At 46.9% G+C, this 23185-nt stretch overlaps 1 protein-coding gene across 2 annotated transcripts in view; it reads right to left on the bottom strand.

The window, feature by feature from the left end:
• The window catches only part of RPS6KA4 (ribosomal protein S6 kinase A4), a 47828-nt gene that overhangs the window by 9546 nt on the left and 15097 nt on the right, over window positions 1–23185 (bottom strand). For both annotated transcript variants that reach the window (XM_029614805.1, XM_029614806.1), the window contains exons 5-8: window positions 22554–22661; window positions 1728–1808; window positions 952–1055; window positions 475–625 (exon numbers count right to left, since the gene is read on the bottom strand). In XM_029614805.1, coding sequence (XP_029470665.1) covers window positions 475–625; window positions 952–1055; window positions 1728–1808; window positions 22554–22661 — 444 coding nt within the window. The remainder of the gene's footprint in view (window positions 1–474; window positions 626–951; window positions 1056–1727; window positions 1809–22553; window positions 22662–23185) is intronic.

Here is a 23185-nt window from a genome sequence, read left to right as displayed (position 1 = left end):
GTAATATGCACGGAGCGGCAGTTACTACCTTGGGAAGCTTGCTGGGCAGACTAGATGGACCATTTTGGTCTTTTTCTGCTGTCATTACTATGTTATTATACGTAAGAAGGGGGATCTAGGATTGGACTCCCAGTGGAGTTTCGATGGACTGTAAGTTAATGCTTGGTTGGGAGGACGGATGCCCTGGCAAGATTGAGAAGGTCCCTGGTTAATGCCTTGCTTCATTGAAGGGACTCTCATCGAGGGTAGGGCAGACAGTGGGTAAATGCCTGACTGAAAGGATGGGAAATCGCTCCCCCTCCAAACAGGCATGAGACGGCATGAGACTGGGGGAAGAGGACCCTCGGCAGGGAAGAGAACAGGGATCTTATCAGTACCCCACCTTCCTTGGATTACATGGGCAGAGGGACAGGAGCAGACTTCGCACACACAGGCTCGGAGATAGCGAGGCCCCCTTCCCTTCCCCAGTCTCACCTTGAAGAACGCATGAGATTTTATTTCTTCAGCTCCCCGAGCTCCTGATCCCAGGCGCTTCTTAGGGTCTTTGTTCAGCAGTTTCTGAAGGAGGTCGCGGGCAACAGGGCCAATCATGGAAGGAAATGGTGGGTTACACTTCAAGATGCGCCTTCAGGAGAAGCCAAAATATGTGTTTAACCTTGGATAACCCACCTGTCATAACACCTCTTGCTCCATAGGATAGCCCAGCACTATGGGATGAAAATGGACAGTTATTCCCAGCACCGAAGGTTGAGCTCTTACAAGCACTCCAAGCATGGTGGCATGAACCCCTGCACTTACTCCGGTGCGGTGGAATTAACACCTGTAAATATCTGTAGTGCTGCAGGATAGGCCTGTACAAACAGGAAGGCCTCCTCCAGCCTGCCTCTGCTTCTTCTCTCCTTCCCCCACCCCCCACAACCTCTCCTCTCTTCTCTCCCGAGGCGTTCTCACCTGGAGACCTCGGCCTGTGTGTTCTTCTCCCCCTCCAGGGTGAAAGGGGACGCGCCTGTCAGCAGCTCAAACATCAGAATTCCCAAACTCCACCAGTCCACGGTCTGCCAAGAGACATGGAAATAGAGAATAGGAGAAAACGGGCTTTACCCAGTCTCTCTTCTTCTTATGGCATCACAGATCCTCCCATTATTCCCAGTTTAAATCTTTTCCATCCTGATTCCCTTCCCCCCCCCCCCCCCCCCCCTTATTTCTCCATCACTAAGTTTCGTCAGTACTACACCAGACTTTCATGAATTCTGTCTTGTCTTTCTCTCGGTCACCTCCCCTGGGAAACTGTTGCATGCACCGACCACCCTTCCTGGGAAGAAATGCGTCCTGATATTACTCTTGGCTCCGCCTCTCGCAATAAGCTACAGCAGGACTTCCCAAACTGGGCCTGGATGGGTTTTCAGGATATGCACAATGAATATGCATGAAATAAATTTGCATATCACGGAGATTCCGCACAGGCAAATTTATTTCACGCATATTCATTGCGGATATCCTGAAAATCCGACTGGCTGTGGGGGGTCCCCGGGACAGGGCTGGAAAGCCCTGAGTATTCCAGGAAGTAGCCCCCATGGCCCTACTGCCTGCTTCAATCTCAGGTTCCCTAGTTCTGCCTGGAGTCCATTTTTCTTGGCTGCAGGACTGAGACGTCAGCCCATATCTGAACACAACGGAGACGGATAGCGAGACTCTACCTCCCCTCCCCCCTCCCCCCCGCTGCTCACCTTCCCATGACCAGCCTTCCCACGGATGATCTCTGGTGCCATGTACTCGATGGTGCCGCAGAACGAGTACGTCCGCTCTTTCTGTAGGGAAGCAGCAGGAGAGAGGAGTCAGTGCTCTAACTACCCTAATGGGGGTCTGCCCAGGGAGCACACACGAGACCTGGATCCAGGAGAGCAGTCAAGGAAAGCTGCTACTTCTTTCTAAAAATACTACTAAGCATACACAGTACTGTAAAGATAAGAGGCAGTCCCTGCTCCGTGGAGCTTATAATCTCGCCAAAACAAACATGCACGACTAACAAGAGTCTGCAGAGTGAATGTATTTATTATAGAGAAGGGCTTAAGATTTCAAATCAGCCTAAAAAAAAAAGAGGAGTTTTTAAACTTGATTTGAATATGGCCAAAGAGTGAGTATGAACCCCCTGATTTGTGGAGTCAGGAGCTGGTGATGAAGGAGAAGAGCGCAGGTAAGAGCGGCCTGGCTGGTGAATGGGGAGCTGCAGAGCGAATGTTTTTGCAGGCGTTGGTGACGGGAAGAGAAGGGCATAGATAAGAGCGACTTGTCTGATGAGCCGAGTTTCTGAGAAGGGATACAGGAAGTGATAAGAGAGGAGAGAGAGACGGTTAGGAGCTGCAGAATGAATGCACATGTAATTGAGTATGAGACGTTTAAACTGGAGGAGGAATTAGATGGGGAAGCCAATGATGGGGGTTACCTGGTCATAACAATACTGAAGTAAAGTCATGCAACCGAATTTTGAATAGCTCACAGTGGGAGACCCATGAGAAGGCAACTGCAGTAAGCATTGCCCAGGAACAAAAAAAAAATAGCATTAAATAGAAAACTGTTAAAAGCAGAACTAAAGTAAACATTTGTGCCAAAAAACAGGCTAATGCAGAAACGTGCGGGAATGCTGGAAACTGTTCCATATTGTTTTTATGATTGGAAAGTGTGGGATTGTACCAAAAGTGGTGATGGGCAACCAAGGGTATACAATTCCTCGGCAGAGAGCTCATGCTTTGATTCTACTTGCCATGCCTTGCCAAAATGGCCATGCGTGCAATGATTACGCGCAGGGGCTGATGCAATAAAGTGCGTCCAGCCGAGCGCATGGGTTTACGCGCTGGACTAGCGCCCGATGCAATAAGGAGATTACGCACCCAGACAAATGCGTACCCGATAGCGCCTGCCAGATGTCAATTGCATGTAAATGAGGATGTCAGATACTACCCAACTGGTGCAGTAAAGCACTGGGTGCCCAACACACACTTTTTAATGCGGCAAACTTTCGAATAATAGAAGGTCTAGGGGGCACTCCATGAAGTTAGCAAGTAGCACATTTAAGACTAATCGGAGAAAATTCTTTTTCACTCAACGCACAATAAAGCTCTGGAATTTGTTGCCAGAGGATGTGGTTAGTGCAGTTAGTGTAGCTGGGTTCAAAAAAGGTTTGGATAAGTTCTTGGAGGAGAAGTCCATTAATGGCTATTAATGAATTATACTTAGGGAATAGCCACTGCTATTGATTGCATCAGTAGCATGGGATCTTCTTAGTGTTTGGGTAATTGCCAGGTTCTTGTGGCCTGGTTTTGGCCACTGTTGGAAACAGGATGCCGGGCTTGATGGACCCTTGGTCTGACCCAGCATGGCAATTTCTTATGTTCTTAAACTTAACTCCAGCCTCAGAAGTGCAGTAAAGTCAACTTGCGTTCAAGGACTCATGAAAAACATTAAAATATAGGTTCTCTGAGTTACGATAAGTGTGTCCTCTCCCTTAGTATCATTGTAACACTTTAATTTACTGCTTTTGGTGGAGAAAAATAATTGTATATTTTGACTTAATTGAAAGAAGCTTTCTTATGGCCACACAATTTAGTTGTCCTTTTGCTGAGGTTGCTGAAATGAATTATAACAAAAAAAGAAGAAAATGGATGCTCGTATTGAGCGCCCGTTGCAATAGAGTGCTATGGACACATAATTTTCACTTAGTGCACCCTTTTTGACACTGCCTCTCATTTAAATATTGCACGGGGCACCCAGGGGATGTGCCTTCGCGCACATTAAGACAATGGGCTCTGAGTACCATCTCCCGTTTTCAGTGAGTGTTTTACCACATCAGCCCCTCAGAGCTGTGACTGGCAGTGCCAGTCTCACATTCGAGGCCATTTTGGCAAGGTATGGCTACACATCATAACTTTGGGTACATACTAGTCTGCCGCAGGTGCCCAGCCTATGGAGCTTATGCTCTGCTTTTACTGGTCATGTCTTGCCAAAATTACCTTGCATGCAAGATTGCCTTCAAAGTTGGGATGTGCAGTGCCAAAGTACATACTGTTCTGCTGTAGGGACCCAACCAGTCCCTGACGTTAAATCAAAATGTAAGCTCTTTGGGAAAAATACCTACAGAAGAACATAAGAAAATGCCATACTGGGTCAGACCAAGGGTCCATCAAGCCCAGCATCCTGTTTCCAACAGTGGCCAATCCAGGCCATAAGAACCTGGCAAGTACCCAAAAACTAAGTCTATTCCATGTAACCATTGCTAATGGCAGTGGCTATTCTCTAAGTGAACTTAAAAGCAGGTAATGGACTTCTCCTCCAAGAACTTATCCAATCATTTTTTAAACACAGCTATACTAACTGCACTAACCACATCCTCTGGCAACAAATTCCAGAGTTTAATTGTGCGTTGAGTAAAAAAAGAACTTTCTCCGATTAGTTTTAAATGTGCCCCATGCTAACTTCATGGAGTGTCCCCTAGTCTTTCTACTATCCGAAAGAGTAAATAACCGATTCACATCTACCCGTTCTAGACCTCTCATGATTTTAAACACCTCTATCATATCCCCCCTCAGTCGTCTCTTCTCCAAGCTGAAAAGTCCTAACCTCTTTAGTCTTTCCTCATAGGGGAGCTGTTCCATTCCCCTTATCATTTTGGTAGCCCTTCTCTGTACCTTCTCCATCGCAATTATATCTTTTTTGAGATGCGGCGACCAGAATTGTACACAGTATTCAAGGTGCGGTCTCACCATGGAGCGATACAGAGGCATTATGACATTTTCTGTTTTATTCACCATTCCTTTTCTAATAATTCCCAACATTCTGTTTGCTTTTTTGACTGCCGCAGCACACTGAACCGACGATTTCAATGTGTTATCCACTATGACACCTAGATCTCTTTCTTGGGTTGTAGCACCTAATATGGAACCCAACATCGTGTAATTATAGCATGGGTTATTTTTCCCTATATGCATCACCTTGCACTTATCCACATTAAATTTCATCTGCCATTTGGATGCCCAATTTTCCAGTCTCACAAGGTCTTCCTGCACTTCAGTGCTGCACATCCCAACTTTGGGCACAATCCTTAGTTTTTACCCTGGGTGCAGTCAAGTCTAAGGCCAGTCCAGGAAACAGCAGCTAGATGGAAGCGGGCGAGGAAGAGGCGATGCAAGGGCAAGGTCCAGGAGAGAGACGCAGCCCGTCAGGATGGGAAAGGCGAGGAACAGGAGAGAGAATAGAACCTTGGAGTCCCAGTCCCAGGGAACCTGAGAATCCATCAGCAATGGAGAAATTACTTATCTGATAATTTCGTTTTCCTTAGTGTAGACAGATGGACTCAAGCCCAATGGGTTATGTGTTCCCCTGCTAGAGATGGAGACGGAATCAGGTTTCAAAGCTGACGTCACCCTAGATATACCCCTGCTGTGCACTCAGCTATTCAGTATTCTCTTCAAAAAGCCATTGTGGACATATTAGTAAAGAACTTGATTAGAATTTGGATACAACCTGATTAAAAAATTTGATCAAAAACTGGAGACCGCAGCTGTACTCAACCAACATAAGCGCCGAAACTCTGCAATACCTCAGATGCCTTGAACTAGGGATAGGGCAACGGCTTACACGTATTCATATGAAATCAAGGTTTGCCTCATGGGTGATTCTTTGGCGCCTCTCCTGGGCAGTCATGGCTGGGATGCTGAGTCCATCTGTCGACACTAAGGAAAACCAAATTATCAGGAAGTAATTTCTCCATTTCCTAGCATGTACCCAGATGGACTCAGGACCAATGGGATGTACAAAAGCTACTCCCGAACGGGGCAGGAGGCTGCCCGTGGTTCGATTAGTACCGCCCTTGCAAAGGCTGCATCCTCTCAGGCCTGAACGTCCAGGCGGTAGAACCTGGAGAAGGTGTGTAAGGAGGATCACGTTGCTGCTCGACAGATGTCGGTGGGAGACAGTAGTTTAGCTTCCACCCAGGATACTGCCTGGGCCCTGGTAGAATGAGCTTTGATCTGTAGAGGTAAAGGTTTCCCTGCCTCTATGAAAGCTGCCCTGATTACTTCCTTGATCCAGCGGGCTATGGTAGCTCGCGAAGCCATTTCTCTCCGTTTCTTCCTCCCATGAAGAACAAACAAGCGTTCTGTCTTGCGCACCAGTTCTGAACATTCCAGAAACCGTACTAAAAGTCTACCGATATTTAGATGGCGAAGAAAGCGGTGGTCTTCCGTGTCCTTATGTCTATCCAGGGATGGTAAGGCGATGGATTGGTTCAGGTGAAACTCAGAGACTACCTTTGGTAAGAAGGAGGGGACAGTGTGAAGCTGTACTGTTCCTGGAGTAAATCGAACGAACGGTTCCCGACAGGACAGCGCCTGTAGTTCAGAGATGCGACGAGCTGAGCATATCGCCACCAAGAATACAGTCTTTAGTGTTAATAGGCGTAGAGACAGACCGCGCAGTGGTCTGAAGGAAGGCCCTGCCAGAAAGTCCAATACTAGACTTAGGTTCCATAGGGGAACCGGCAACTTTAAGGGTGGTCGTAGATGTTTAACCCCCTTTAGGAAACGGGCCAAGTCCAGATGTGCCAACAGACGGGTTCCACTCACCTCGGCTCTGAAGCAGGAGAGGGCAGACACCTGGATCTTCAGGGAGTTGAGGGACAGTCCTTTGTTCAGACTGTCCTGTAAAAATTCCAGGATCATGCTGATATTGGCTATTCGTGGGGGCACCCTGTGCTCCCCGCACCAGGCCTCAAATATTCTCCAGATCCTTATGTATGTCAGGGACACTGAAAACTTCCGCATGCGGAGCAATGTAGCAATACATCTGCACTTCAACAGGAGAGCCCTCTCAAGGGCCAGACCGTAAGAGAAAATTGAGTTGGATCTTCGTGAAGAATCGGGCCTTGCTGGAGAAGGTCCCTGTGCGGGGGGGGGCAAAAGGGACTCTCCAAGAGAAGCCTCCACATGTCTGCATACCACGGGCGCCTGGGCCAGACCAGGGCCACCAGAAGGATGAGTCCTCTGTGGTGTTCAATCTTGAGGATGATCTTGCTCAGTAAAAGGCCACGGGGGAAAGATGTACAGTAAGTCCTCCTCTGGCCGGGTCTGGACAAGGCCGGCGATCCCTTGGGAGAGCTGATCCTGCCTGCGACTGAAGAACCAGGAAACCTTTGCATTGTGAGATGTAGCCAGTAGGTCGAACGATGGAAGGCCCCAGCGATCTACTAGGAGCTGGAAGGCTCTGGTAGACAGCATCCATTCCCCTGGGTCTAGGCTTTCCCTCCTGAGAAAGTGTGCTCTGACGTTGTCTTTTCCTGCGATGTGGGAGGCAGAGAACCCTTGCAGGTTTAACTCCGCCCATTCCATAATGCGGTCTATTTCCAGAGACACTTGGTGGCTCTTGGTTCCTCCCTGGTGGTTGATGAAGGCTACCGTTGTTGCGTTGTCTGACATTATGTGGATTGCTTGCCCCTGGAGCCTGTGCTGAACTGCAGGCATGCCAACCTGACCGCCCGCGCTTCCAGGCGGTTTATGTTCCAGTTTTCTTCTTCCACGGTCCATTGCCCCTGGGTTATCAGTTCCTGACAGTGAGCTCTCCACCCCTGGAGGCTCATGTCCATCGTGAGGACGATCCAGCTCGGTGGGGAGAGGCTTACACCCTTGCTTAGGTGAACTTTCTGTAGCCACCACTGGAGCTGAGAGCATACTTCCATTGGTAGTGGAGGCAAATCAAGTAGTCTTGGGACTGTGGGTTCCAATGTGTCAGGATGGAGTGTTGGAGAGGCCGCATGTGGGCCCACGATACTACTTCCAGAGTAGATGCCATGAGGCCGAGGACCTGGAGATAGTCCCACATCCTGGGGGCATTGTGTTCATCAATCGACGCACTTGGTCCATCAGTTTCCTTTTCCTCGAGGGAGGGAGGAAGACCATGCCCTGCTTGGTGTTGAATTGGGCCCCCAAGTATTCTAAGGACTGGGAGGGTTTGAGGCCGCTCTTGTCCATGTTCCCGACCCATCCTGTAGGAGGGACCTGACCCTGCTGGTCACATGGAGGCTCTCTTCCAACGTCTTTGCCGGGATCAGCCAGTCGTCCAAGTAAAGATGCACCAGGATCCCTTCTTTCCTCAGTGCCGCCGCCACGATCACCATAATTTTGGAGAATATTCTGGGGGCGGTTGCCAGGCCAAAGGGCAATGCTTTTAACTGGTAATGGCGGCCCAGTACTGCAAAGCGCAGAAAATGCTGGTGGTCTTGATGGATTGGAATACGAGAGGTCCAGGGAGGTCAGGAACTCCCCTGGTTGCACTGCCATTATGATGGACCGAAGAGTTTCCATGTGGAAGTGGACTATCCGCAGGTGACGGTTAACACTCTTGAGATCCAGGATGGGTCGGAAAGAACCCTCTTTCTTGGGTATGATGAAATAGATGGAATAACGCCCCGTATTTACTTGGGGTGTAGGTACTGGAGTTATAGCCCCCAGACTGAGGAGCCTTATCAGTGTGGATTCCACTGCCAGTTTCTTGTGTTGGGAGTGGCAAGGTGATATCATGAACCTGTCCCAAGGAATACTGCGAAATTCTAGAGCATAATCTTCTCGTATGATGTCCAGCACCCATTTGTCCGATGTGATCTCGACCCATCTCTGGTAGAAGAGGGATAGTAGGCCCCCTATCTCCTCATCACAGGGATGGGTAGGCCCAACTTCATTGGGGAGTTTGGGTCGAACCTGAGCCCAAACCTGTTCCTCTTTCAGTTGTCAGTTCGGAAAGGACTGAGACCTTCCCGAGTGCCGAGATGACTGAAATGATGAGTTTCTGTAGGGCCGGAAGTGCTGGGAGCCCCTGGTCTGACCCCTCATGGGTGAGGGGCTCTGTGACCTCTTTTTCTTATCTTCTGGTAGCATTGGAGATTCATCCCACTTACTGGCAAGTTTCTCCAGTTCGCTTCAGAATAGAAGGGAACCCTTAAAGGGCAACTTTGTGAGGTTCGCTTAGAAGTTGCATCTGCTGACCAATTTCACAGCCATAGTTGCCTTCTGGCTGCCACCACAGAGGCTACTCCTCAGGCCAAGGTCCGCACCAGGTGCGAGCTTGCATCTGCCAGCAAGGCTGTAGAGGGTTCGATCGCCTCTTCAGTGTGTGCCCCTGAGCTATCTGCCTCTTTTGAGAGGAGCAGACAGGAGCGAGCCACCAGAGCACAACAGGAAGCGATTTGCAGTATCATTGCTGTCATGTCAAAGGCTTGCTTAAGGATGGATTTCAACCGTCTATCATGAGCATCCTTCAAGGCCGCCTCTCCCTCTACAGAAATAGTTGTTTGCTTTGAGACGGTGCAGATTAGGGCTTCCACCTCCGGGAAACGCAGGCGTTCCCTGATCGCTGGGTCCAGAGGGTACAAGGCCTCCAAGGCCCGACTTCCATTAAAACTTACCTCTGGGGCGTCCCATTCCAGGTCAACCAACTCCTGGATGGCTTTCAGCATCGGGAAATAGCAAGAGGCTTTCCATAGGGACTCCAGGATTGGGTTCTTCTTTGGTTCCGAAATAGGGTCCGTGCCCAGAACTCCCAGAGTCTTCAGGGTCTGAGAGACTAGGGTTGGTAATTCATCTCTGTGGAAAAATCAAAGCATGGTCTGGTATGGCTCCAGGCCTGGAGGGATTTCCCCTTCCTCCAATGAGTCCCAGTCATCGTCCATGGTGTCTGGGTCCCTGTCAGGACCCCTTGGTGAGGCGAGGCGTGCTGACAGGGCTCCAAGGGCGAGGTCTTCTCAGCTGGGGTTCTGCTTGGGCAGGGGCTGACTGCACCTGAACAAAGGCTTGGAGGTCCTGGAAAAATTCCAACCAAGAGAAGGCCTCCAGGTCCATATTTGGCCCAAGAGGGACTGGGGAAGGCACCGCTGAACTGCCCTCTCCCAGGGAGGACGCAGCCCCGGAATTGCTCAAGTCCGGGGTGCTGCCTGATAAGGTTGTGGCTGACCAATCCTCCGACTGACATGGGCCAGACTTGGAAAGGTTCTGAGAGTCCAGCCCCCTCTGGGCTTCCTCACAGTGCTGACACAGGCAGGATTCCAGGTCAGACTGTGCAGCCCTAATATGGCAGGCAGCGCAAAGGGAGTGTCACCTGAACTTCTTTGCTGCCGGGGCCATAACTTCTGTAGGTTGTGCGTTTAGCCGGTAGCTGCCTCTCGAGCGTGCACAAACTCACCTCAGTGCGCGTAGAACTAAGCGGTTGGTTGCACGCTAAGGAGTGTATGTAGTTATGTGCGTGGTTATGCGGTACTTAAACGCACGTTAGGCACACAGAGGGCCAGCCCACACCGCACTTACTGATGGATGAAGGGGGAAAATGGCGCCGCATCAAACTGCACGCAAGATGGCGCCAGCATGGATCGCTATGTGGAGAGTCTACCGAATCAGAAACGGGGCCTAGTCACCGGGGCGGCAGCTCAACCTGCTAGGAAACCCTTTTCCCTCGCCCGAATGGGATTGGGAATGATGTCGACATGGCGTGCCGAGCAAGGAAACCGGAGGAAGACTTACCAAAGCCCTTCCACGTCTCTGGATCGGAGGAGTTCTCCTCTACTTACCTGGGCTCAGCGCTTACCGGCTGAGTACAGAGACGGTCTCCAGCTGCGGGGGGGGGGAGGAGAGGGCTTAGGCCTTCACTGCCCCACTCAGCTTCTGCACCTGCTGCCTTTCAGCTGCTTCAGCAGCAAAGTCCACGCCGGGAGCCGGCTACCTGACCAAGGCACACCTCTGAGGGATCTTGGAAATCACCTCAGGAATTCTCAACTGGGGGAGGGACCTTTATGTATCACTGCAGGACAGCAGGGCTCGATCTTCCTTCCAATTTGAGGTAAATTTTCTCCTTCGAATTAGTACTGCAATCCCGGTAACACCGCTGCTGATGTGGGGATAGCGTGCACATCTGCTAGGAGACGGAGAGATACTGAATGGCTGAGGTCACTGCAGGGGTATATCTAGGGTGACGTAAGATTTGAAACCTGACTCTGTCTCCGTCTGCTAGCAGGGACACACATAACCCATTGTTCCTGAGTCCATATGGCTACATGCTAGGAAAACACAGAATTAAAGCTTTTGATTGTTATAATTTAATCACAGAATGAAATTCATTTTAGGATCCTAGTATCTAAGTGTGACAGACAACTGGTTTTTCATGTGGGTAAGGCAGCACAGGTCCAAAGACACCTGTAAAAGCCATCATAGCTAAAATGTGAATCAACTTTTATTCTACCCTCTGACCCAGGAGTTAAACATGGGCTGAGCAGTCTTAGCAAGGCTCCCTACATTGCTCATCAATGGCCATACCTACATTAACATGGAATCGGCTAATCTTAGCGCAGATTTTTTTCTGCATTAAAAAAACTTATTAAATACCTGGGTTCAGTTAGCGTGGAAAATCCACGCTAAAAAGTGAGTTAATAGACTGCTAAAGTCCATGCACCTTATTACATCGGGGTCTTAGACTACATAAGAACATAAGAACATAAGAACATAAGAAAATGCCATACTGGGTCAGACCAAGGGTCCATCAAGCCCAGCATCCTGTTTCCAACAGTGGCCAATCCAGGCCATAAGAACCTGGCAAGTACCCAAAAACTAAGTCTATTCCATGTAACCATTGTTAATGGCAGTGGCTATTCTCTAAGTGAACTTAATAGCAGGTAATGGACTTCTCCTCCAAGAACTTATCCAATCCTTTTTTAAACACAGCTATACTAACTGCACAAACCAAATTCTCTGGCAACAAATTCCAGAGTTTAATTGTGCGTTGAGTAAAAAAGAACTTTCTCCGATTAGTTTTAAATGTGCCCCATGCTAACTTCATGGAGTGTCCCCTAGTCCTTCTACTATCCGAAAGAGTAAATAACCGATTCACATCTACCCGTTCTAGACCTCTCATGATTTTAAACACCTCTATCATATCCCCCCTCAGTCGTCTCTTCTCCAAGCTGAAAAGTCCTAACCTCTTTAGTCTTTCCTCATAGGGGAGTTGTTCCATTCCCCTTATCATTTTGGTAGCCCTTCTCTGTACCTTCTCCATCGCAATTATATCTTTTTTGAGATGCGGCGACCAGAATTGTACACAGTATTCAAGGTGCGGTCTCACCATGGAGCGATACAGAGGCATTATGACATTTTCCGTTTTATTCATCATTCCTTTTCTAATAATTCCCAACATTCTGTTTGCTTTTTTGACTGCTGCAGCACACTGAACCGACGATTTCAATGTGTTATCCACTATGACACCTAGATCTCTTTCTTGGGTTGTAGCACCTAATATGGAACCCAACATCGTGTAATTATAGCATGGGTTATTTTTCCCTATATGCATCACCTTGCACTTATCCACATTAAATTTCATCTGCCATTTGGATGCCCAATTTTCCAGTCTCACAAGGTCTTCCTGCAATTTATCACAATCTGCTTGTGATTTAACTACTCTGCACAATTTTGTGTCATCTGCGACAGAGAAACATCGTCTGTACCTGAATTTGTAACTCAGCTTGTGATTTAACTACTCTGCACAATTTTGTGTCATCTGCGACAGAGAAACATCGTCTGTACCTGAATTTGTAACTCACCTTGAGCTTCCAATAAAAAGGCCTAAACTAAATCTAAACAAACAAACAAAAAAAAAATTAAATTAAAAAAAAAAATAAAATAAAAAAAAAAAAATAAAAAAATATATATATCAAGGTGAGGTATTCTGCTGGCATGTAGTTTCTGTGCACGGGTCTGGAGCAATCTGGCTTGGTTTGTTTTCCCAGTAGGAGGTTTATTGATGTTCTGGGGCTCAGTGGAATATTTATAGTGTTGCCAACTCACCCTAGATCAACCAAACAGGCTAGTCCAGTCTTGGTGTTGCCCCACTGCATGCAGATTACCTATGGGACGTAAACAGGCCAATTGGAACTACAACGCCATGCGGACGATGGAGCAAAAGCAGGACGAGATTAATCTGGTTGGTCGACCTGGGTTGATTTGGCAGCCCTCGTCATAGGCTGCTTGACGTCTGGGGGGTTAGTGCTGTTTTGGTACGGCAGGTGTGCAACATGGGTTCTGACATTTTTGCAGGGTTTTGTGCTACATCACAAACTATTTGATAATGGAGGGAGTTTACGTCCCTATTACTGAGATGATGCGCTGTGTTTCCTAAGCGCACACTCGCTCCCCGACCTACTTTAACCACATCATGGCGGGAACCTCGGGGGCGTCCCCACCAGATGACGTCACTCAACCTGGATACTTAAGCTCACCAGCCCAGACAGACAGCGACTTGGTAACGAGTTCACTTGCTACAACTATCTACTCTCTCTGCAACGCTGTTCTGGTTCCTGCTTCCGTGTTGGCGACTATCGGGTACCCGCTCCTCGGGGGCCCTATCTCGTCTCTTGGCTATCCGCTCCTCGGAGGGCCTTCACACGGATTCCTGCCTGCCTCGCTCCCCGAGGCTTCTCCGGACCTGCTACTGCCTTCAGTCGCTGTGAGTACTACACTGTGGTTCCTGTGTGATTCTCTTCGTGGGAACTCTCTCCGGTGTACCCCACTCTGTGGACCATTGCCGTGACATCTGAAGAGGAACCCTCGCCGGTGTACCCCGTGACCTCCCACTGAGGGACCCAGTGTATTTTAGTGACTGTACTTCTACCAGCACCCCCGCTCCTCGGGAAGTGCCATTACTATTTGTCTACTCCAGTTCCCGAGCTGAGTTTGACGTCAGCAGCTGCGCTGCCGCTCTGTGGCCCGCCTCCAGGGGTCACTCTCATTCTACCTGCTGCTGTATCCCATCTCGCAGCTGAGACTCCGCCTTCCGACGGTGAGGATCAGTGTGGCTCCTCCCCCTGGGCGGTTCCACCTCTCGCCTCGCTCAAAGGGTCCACATACTTACAAATCCCAACACCTTGACCCTGGACCGGTCACTGGATTCTCCTTGCTTGCTGTCTGCCTTGACCCCAGATTGTGTTGGATCTCGCTTGCCTTCTTGTCTGCCGGACCCTGGACCTTCTGCTGGGACTTTGCTGCAGTCTTCATTTCGGCTTGGTTCCTGTCTCCGGCTCGGCCTGGTTCTGGTCTTCATTTCAGCTGTTCAAGCCATCAGCCTTGTTACAAGTCATCAGTCTTTTCTGAAGCCATTAGCCTTGCCCCTTGCTAGTTCTCTGGTTCAGTTTGTCTTTGTCAAACTTTCAGCGATACGTCCTGCCTTTGTATAGGCTCAGGAACTCTGTCTGGTCCACGTCAGGACATGCTCGCCTGCCGATGGCGTGGGTCCTGGGCCTTGCCTTGAGGCTGCTCCGCGGCACAGGAGGCTCATGCACTCGCTGTTCCTGTTCGTCAGTCCGAAAGGGCTTCGGAGCGGCCAGAGGGCTACCCGGCCCTGACATTAACCAACTGACTATTAATTCATTCTTTCAATTCAATAAACAGCTTGTTATAAAAAAAAAAAAATCTCTCAACAATGCACAGTAATTATAAAATCCGCAACCCATCCCGATATAAACAAAAATTATCTTTTTTTTTGGTATAGGCAGTAGGGGAAGATAATGTCATGGCTTTTTTTCTCCAAGGGGCTGAACAAGCGTCTGTAAAAAACAATATATTGAAAATCAAACAGATTTTTGTTTCAACAGATGTATAAAACCAGCACTTACATATTATTACGGTCATTCTTAGTGTGTGATGTCGCTTTTTTTTTTTTACACAGTTGGTCAGATAGTACGGGAGTGCAGTATAAATCAGGTAACTACACTGACTGCACTACCTTTAAGGTCATCTTATAATTTGGTGCTCATGTGATAAGATTTATGTGGGACGAATTAAGCGTCCAATCAGAAAGTGATTAATAGAACATCTCAGCTGCATCCAAACTTCTAAGTTGCAAGCTCCCATGGTACAGCACTGTATTCAATCATCTCATCGGTTCAAGGATCTAGAGTGGAGGGTCAAAGCAAAAGGTTCATTTGAACCCACGGGGGGAGATCCTAAATTTCTTTTAATTCAGAAAGAACAGAGGTGGATCTTCCGTTAAATATGGTCCACCCTTATGGACTGAATAATGCAATAGAGTGGTATTCAGCACTTTAGTAATGAATTGGATGTCATCATACAGCATGAGGTCTGGCACCTGATGCTTTTGAAATGACATTCTCGCTTGTTTAAAAAGAAACTTGAAGGCGCTTGGCGTCATTTGAGTGACATTTTTGTTTGTTTAAAGAGACTGGGCAGGCGTCCCCTAAGTCGTCACCTCCGGTAAAAAAAAAAAAAAAAAAAAAATGCTGTCACACGCTAAGAATGACCGTAATAATACGCAAGTGCTGGTTTTATAGATCTGTTGAAACAAAACATTTTTTTGTAATGCCTTTTTATTGTCCATTGAATTATAGGATTTTTGATTATATTAAACTAATTTGGGTCTAGATTTCATTAACAGCAAAACACTCTCTCCACTATTGTGGATGCACTACATTGTGATGCACTACAAAACCCTGCTAAAAACCTACTCAGAACCTTTATAGCAAACTGCCATACTATAATAGCAACAACCTTATTTAAGAGAGGGAAGCACTACAATCACTACTACAGGCCCTAGAACACCAATACACCTCCTCCTGGAAAAACAGAACAAGCTATAGATCCCTACACTGACACTGCATGCTAACAGAATCCCTCAATGCAGTAATACAAGCACAGCACAGGCTGACCCTTACCCAATACAAAATAAGGGCCCACAAATTAGATTTAGAAACACGCAGACAAAAACAAAAAATGGAAACCACGGTGCAACATGGGAGAAAGAGAAACAGAAATGCAACACAGAAAGATATAAGAAATGTGCATTCCCAAAGCAGGGCACATTCCTCTCCCATTAAACTGAAAATAAAATGTTTTCTTTTCTACGTTTTGTACAGGCAGTTAATTTGGTCCTGATCCTCTTTTTATTTATTTAAGACTTTTTATATACCGACTTTAGCAAATTAGATTTGAACAAAAACAGTTTACAATATTGAGCAAAAATAATAAATACTATACTCTCATAAAGTGAAAATAAAAATAAAATAATATAAATTAAAGTATCCATGCAAGTGTTGCATTGAATATCAAAAGATCAAATATTGTTTTTTCCAACCGTCACAATTGAAAACTTTTATCTCTGAGAAAACTAACCTAGTTACGGGAGATACTAACCCTCAGTAAGACAATATGCTCTATGATTTATAGAAGGAAGGCTAACCTAGATTGTTCGTCAATAATTTCAAAGTCCTTTTTGTTATAGTTATGCCTTGTATATTTCTTATCTTTTGATCCCCCAATATAGTGGACTTAGAATAACATGGAGAAAGAAATTAATGTTATTAATGCTGGTAAAGTTTTCTTTTCTTTTTGATTTCTTATATACTCCATATATCTGTAACAAGTTTTATTTTGCTTGTTTGTAAAAATTTTGAGAAATAAATAATAATTAAAAAAAAATAATAAAAAGTATGAATAAAAATTACATAGTAACTTTTCACTTATCACTTATCACTTATCACTTATCACTTATCACCAACAGACCCCTCCTCCCCCGCACCTCCAACAGACCCACCCGCACAGCCCTTCAAGGAACCCTTCGTGCCCAACCCATCAAAACTTTCAAACTATCCTCTACTATTAGCAGAGCTTTCTCCCTCGCCGGCCCCACCTTATGGAACTCCCTACCCCATGATATACGCCTAGAGACACATACACCCAAATTCAAAAAAAAACTGAAAACCTTGCTTTTTCAGCAAGCCTACTCCATATCCCCCCCTACCACTTAGAATTTCCCCCATTAGTGAATTCCTCTATAATATATACTCTTCGAGCTATGACTATGAATGCCTCCGATTTAAGACTAAGAATTTGCCTGCTGTTTTTTGTACTTTGAACTCTCCTATCTGTGTATATAGTTGGTTTACTCATATTGAGTTATATTTATAGCTAGTTTTTCACCCCCCTGTTTAATGTACTCTATTGGTTATATGTAAGGGCCCCGCCCAAAAGTTAACCTTGTTCCGCTGTTATATGTAAGGGCTCTGCCCAAATGTTTTTGTTTTTTGTAAACCGATGCGATGTGTCAACGGATGTCGGTATAAAAGAGACCTTAAATAAATAAATAAATAAAATAAAAACTATCAATATTACTAAATATCTTTATCCTAAGGATATTGAAATAAAATAAAATTAACTTTAAATTTAACAAAACATAAAGATGGAAAATTAAAATAACATCATAAAAACACAACATAATAAAAGAAAATGGATCTACTTAATCTTTTATTCTTCTCCTAAGTTCTTTTCCAGGATCTTCTTCCCATTTTCCATTTCTTCTCCCTCCTTCTGTCTTCTCCCTTTCCTATATCTGTCTCCGACACTAGTCTTTCCCTTCCATCTTTATTCTTGATTTCTCTCTTCTTTGCCCTCTAATCTCAGCCATAACTTTCAACCCTCCTCTTCCCCCTCTAATCCTCCAGGCCTCAGTCTCCCTCTTTTCACCTCTCACCTATCTACCCGTTTTCTATCTCCCGCCCCTTCCCATTCCCTCCATCTTTTATGCTTCCCCAACCTCTTATTTCTTTTCTGTTTTTCACCCATTCCTCCCTTCTGTACTCATACCCAGCCCAACCCTCACCTACCTTCCTCTGCCTCTCTCGGCTCCAGCTCCCTTTCATGTCATGATTTTCCTCCTTGGCCTCTTTGTTCTCTCTCTTGCCCCCTGTCCAGCCTTCAATTGCTTCTCTTTCACTGCCTTCTGGCCCCTTTCCCCTTCACAGCACCCGAATCCTTTTCCCCTGCCTCTCATACTCTCTCCAGTACTCCAGGTCATTCACACCCTCATTAATACCTTTCCCAGCTCATCTAATACACCCCCCACTCATACTCACCCAATTGCCACATTCCTACTATTTGCTCCAAGTGACTGCTCAGTCCGTGTCCCTGCTTTCGGCATCTCAAGTCCTTGTTTTGCTCCCCCTCCACCCTATCTCAGATTCTCTGCCCTTCCGAGTCCCCACATCCCCAGTCACTGAGTTCCTGCTCTTGCACCCTGGTCACAGAGTCCCCCGTTCTTCCCCTGCTCTTCCCCACTCTCCTACCAGCCTATGTTCTTCACCTGCCTCTCTCTCCCTAGTCCCCAAGTGACCGCCCTGTCTTGCCCTGCTCTCCCAGTCCCCAGTCCAGTTCTCCCCATGCTCTCTCACCCTCCCAGTCCATTCTTCCCCTGATTTCTCCCCCATTTCAGCGTTACAGCCCCCATCTGAACTCTCCCATAGTCCCCATTCCTACCTTGCTTTCCCACTTCCCAGTGCCCACCTGATCTGATCCCATTCTTCCCCTGCTCTCTCACTCCCCAGTTTCCCAGTCTCCATTCTTCCACCACTCTCCCTTCTACCCCTTATCTTCTCACAAATCCCCACCTCCTTTGTTTGGCAGCCTCCTACCACAGACACAACACCTCTTTCGTCTTCCGGCTCACGGCTGAAATCTCAGCCCCCTTTATTCGAAACGTGGGGGGTTCTGTCTCGGAGCCCCATGTGGTTCAGTTTGAAGTGCAGGAGTCAAACTGCTGATGTTTGATCCCTGGGGGATTCTGTAGAGACAGAGCCCTGTAGGTCAAAGTATTTGAGTGATGAGATCCCTTCTGCTTTACTGGAAAAAGCAGAAGGGATCTCATCACTCAAACACTTGCCGAATTACACTGGCTGCCAATAGAACAAAGAGTGCAATTTAAAACGCTATGCACAATTCACAAACTAATCAATGACGAAAATGCTGATTGGCTAAACACCGCACTGCGATTGCATGTCCCCCAGAGAAACCTCAGATCAGCCAATGAAGCTCTACTAACCATACCCTCGGTCAAAACAGCAAAACTGACCCAAGTTAGAGAGAGAGCACTATCCCTAGCCGGTCCAATATTATGGAACACACTGCCACTCGAAATAAGATTGATGAGAGATCTAAAACTCTTCAAAAAAAGTTTAAAAACATGGCTCTTCAAAAAAGCTTTCCACAGTGAGATCGGTGAGTAAGAAACGCAAAAGAACACCGACCCACAGCTGAAAGTCAACTAACAGCGTAATTGCCTACTTTATTATTTTTTTCTCATAATTATGTATTAATTTAAAAGAAGTACAGTATAAAACATATATGATCATCCTATCAATCATATAAATGGAAATACCAATCCACTTTCCCTATAGATTATAATTTTTGAAACGTGTAACCGAAAAATTTATTGGCACCTACTAGATAATTTACAAACCAAACCAAACCTATTTACGGGCCTCTCTGTAAACCGTTGTGATGGTGCATTACTAAACGACGGTACAGAAAAGTTTAAAAATAAATAAATAGTGTGGCTGAGGTTTTAGCTGCAGGGGGAGAAAGGGGAAGCCCATGCTCCTCTTCCAACCCCCCCCCCCACCCCCCGATGCATTAGTTATTCATGCGATGGGCTGGCAGTGCCCTTGAGCAATGGCACCTATGGCCGCGACCATATTGGTCACAGGCTAGCTACGGCTCTCTTGTACAGCGCCCGGTCAGAAGTACTGACCAGGCACCAAGAGCGCCGTATTCAAAAGCATTTAGCTGCCTATCTAAGAAGTTAACTTTGCTATTGGGACTGTGTCTGAATATGGACCTCCAAGTCTGGTTCCTGCTTACAGATGGGGGCTTGGAAGGCAGAACCAGCGGCATAAGAACATATCCTTAACTGCCGAAAGTTTTTTAAATGCATAAAAGCTGCGGCTCCTCCCCATCTCCTCTCCCTGCCCAGCGATTAGAAGCTGTGAAGAGGGGGGGGGGGGCGGGACCTCTGTGAAACTCCCCCCTGCAGCCCCGCCCCCACCTCTGTGACTGGAAGCTTGGGAAGAGGGGGCGGGGCCATATCCCAGACTCCCCCTCTCAGCTGCTCTTAACTTCTGCACCTCTGGCGAGCCAGAGGCAAATAAATGTCCTCTCTGGGGGTCCCACTGTGTTTTGGGAGATGACAGCAGAGAACTGCTCAAGTCAGAGAGAAGAGAAATGGGGCAGAGATGAAGGAAGGGAGAGAGAAACAATGTAGGGAGAGAGAGAGAGAATGGCAGAGGGGCTGGAGGAGGGAGGAAAACACAGAAGAAGGCATAGGCAATGGAGGAGAGAGAGGTGGGGTGCACAGGGACTGGAGGAGGGAGAGAAGTACAGAGGTGGGCATGGGGCTGAAGGAAGGAGAAAAACACAGAGAAAGGAGAAAGGGATAGAAGGGGTCAGAGGAGAGGGAAGAGAGACAACAGTGGCACAAGAACAGGTGAAAGAGGGAGAGAGAAAGGAGGCAGGTTCAGGGGCTGAGGGGGGAAATATAGGTACATTTATGCAAATAAGGGGAACCCCTCAAACATCCTGGTAGCCAGTCCCGATCTGTGGAAAAATCGGCAACCCTAATACACCATCCCACTACACACCAAGAACAGTAAAACACAATTCTTCAGTTTCTCTTTACAATTGTCTAACCAATAATATGAACATTTATTATGGTAATTACACCTAAATCTCATACAACTTTACAAAGTTTTATAAAAATCATTTAAAACTTATAGACATGCCAGATGTATTAAAAACATATGCATCTTAGACTAAAGAACCTATACATTTTGCACAAAAGCCTACATCCAACCAAGTTTTATGAAAGATGGGGAAAATGACAGATTCCGTTTGATTTTTCTTAAGTCAATTACAGTCCCTATAGGGCACCGATTTCCATGTCCTCACAGCAGCAACACCCGCCATCTGTGACAAAGTTATAACTCACATCTCTTTTCTGTGGCGCCCCACCTGCTTGCCAGTATAATTACCATATTAAATGTTAATATTATTGGGTATAAAATTGTAAAGAGAAACTGAAGAAATGTGTTTTACTGTTCTTGTTGTGTGGTGGGATATTTCACGATAGGAACAGTTTGGCAGTTTTGGGGTTCTGGTACAGTTTAATATACTCCCAAAGATCACAGATGACACATTCATTAGATACTGATATGATTTCTGAAACATATTTGTATTATGTCTATAAGGAGAAGGGCTAAACTGCGTGTCTGTGTCTTGCCAGTACTTCATACCTGATCAGACCAACCTACTTGCAGTGGCCCGAGACTGGAACTTCAGACTAGGCCCAGGCTTGATGCCAGGGCTCGGCCTGGTCCAGGAGCCGGATCCTGAGGCCTAGGCCCGATGCTAAGTCCCATAATCAGGGCTTCAGCCTTAGCCTAGGCCCAGAGGCTGGGGACCAGGCCTCCTGACATTTTTTTCCCCATCGACGTCCTTTTCAAAATAGCGCCCTCTGCTTGGAGGATGCACCGGAGTGACGTCTCTCTGGAGCCTCCTCTCAGGAGGAAAACTCCGGAGAGACGTCACTCTAGCAAGACCTCCAAGCGGAGGGTGCCATTTTGAAGAGCACACTGATGGAAGAAGATGTCTGGAGGCCTGGGTCCCTGGTTTCTGAGCCTGAGCAGGGCCCTGGCATTGGGATCTGCCAAAGCCTCAGCATCAGGACCCAGCCTCCAAGCCAGGCCCTGGCATCGGACCTGGGTCTATAGTCTGAGGCCCCAGGAACAGGACTCGACTTCCAGGCCGGGCCCAAGCATAAGGCCTAGGTCTTTGGACCCAGCCTCTAGGCCAGGTCTTGGCTTTAGGTCTGGATCAGCTGTGTCAATATGAATCTGACCAATGAACGGGGTAAGTGGAGGCCGTGGAAGTTCCTGGCCCTGGCTATTTTTTGGGGGTGGGAGAGATAGGGCACAGAGAGGCTTGGGAAAGCCCTGGGTTGTTTGTTTTTTTTGTTTTGTTTTTGGGTAGTTTTTAAATGTTTATTTAATTTCTGCAAGCTACAGAAACAAAATAAACATTGAACAAAGCGATATCTGGGAGGAAAAAAAAAAAAAAATCTAAACCCCAAATCAATTTTTTCCCTGTTCATCCCTACAAGTCATACAGACATAAAATCAAACACCCCGGGGAAGACCAGGCCAACAGTGCCATGGAGGCGCACGTTTCAGAACCGGGCCACTGCATCGACCTTATGGTCAGAATAAACAAAGGAAAATGTAAAACTATCCAGGAGCAGCAGAATTTTGAAGAAAAAATGATCAGACGCTTTAGAACTGACAGCCACACCATGCTAGATTTCTGGTAAATGTCTTTTTTTTTGCTCTTATGCGCTCTGAGCTGAAGAAGAAAGAGTGTCTCAGCTCTCAAACATTAGCCAAGAAATGGATTAAGTTAGTCCAATAAAAAGATATTACCTGACTTTTTTTTATTTGTTAACCTTTTATTTCTGTTCGTTCAAACTACTTCATCAGAGAAAAAAGTTATTGGGAATGGATCACAGCTAATCAATACGATGCCCCTCAGCGAAGCAAGAACGCCCTAAGGATTGGGGACCTTCCCTCATCCTCTTCCTCTGACTGCGTGGGAACAGGGGGTACAGGAGGGGGGAGGGGAAGACGCTCTGACCCCCGCACTTACCTCCTCCGTGACAAACTCCTTGCTGAGGCCAAAGTCCGTCAGCACAACATGACCTTCGCTATCCAAAAGGATGTTTTCCAACTTGATGTCCCGGTATACGATGTCCAGCTGAAAGGGGAGGATGAAGGACAGACAGACACAAGAGTTCAAGAAAGTGGGAGCAGAGGACAGAAGAACATAGGAAAGGCCCGAGATTATCTGTGCAGACCTGGGCCTCTCAGGTTTCAATTTATTTATTTAAAACGTTTATACCCCTCTTACCCATAGTCCTAGGCGGGTTCCAGAATCAGCATCCATAAGCATAAGGCAGATTTACTGTACAAAATTAAAATACAATCCAAAACAACCCTGACTCATGTCGCTGGTGGCCAAACATGATCCAGATAAGCAGACACATTAACACCTGAACGTCTTTTATACGGGGCTCGTTCTGAACCCCAGCTGGCAAAGATTTCCAAAAAAAAAAAAAAAAAATGGGACCTGCAAACTTTCAGCCTCCTGAAAAAGCAGCTTAACATACGCAACGATGGCCCATGCGGTCACACCGTCAGCAGGAGTTTGGTCTGCTCCATTCCCCCACCGGGGGGGGGTTGGAGGGGGGGTCCCATCCTCCCACCACCGGCTTCCCACGC

The sequence above is a fragment of the Rhinatrema bivittatum genome, chromosome 8 (genome assembly GCF_901001135.1).
Source record: "Rhinatrema bivittatum chromosome 8, aRhiBiv1.1, whole genome shotgun sequence".
NCBI classification, from domain to species: domain Eukaryota; kingdom Metazoa; phylum Chordata; class Amphibia; order Gymnophiona; family Rhinatrematidae; genus Rhinatrema; species Rhinatrema bivittatum.
The sequence above is the reverse complement of the archived record's forward strand: the minus strand, read 5'-3'. Positions and strand labels throughout refer to the sequence as shown.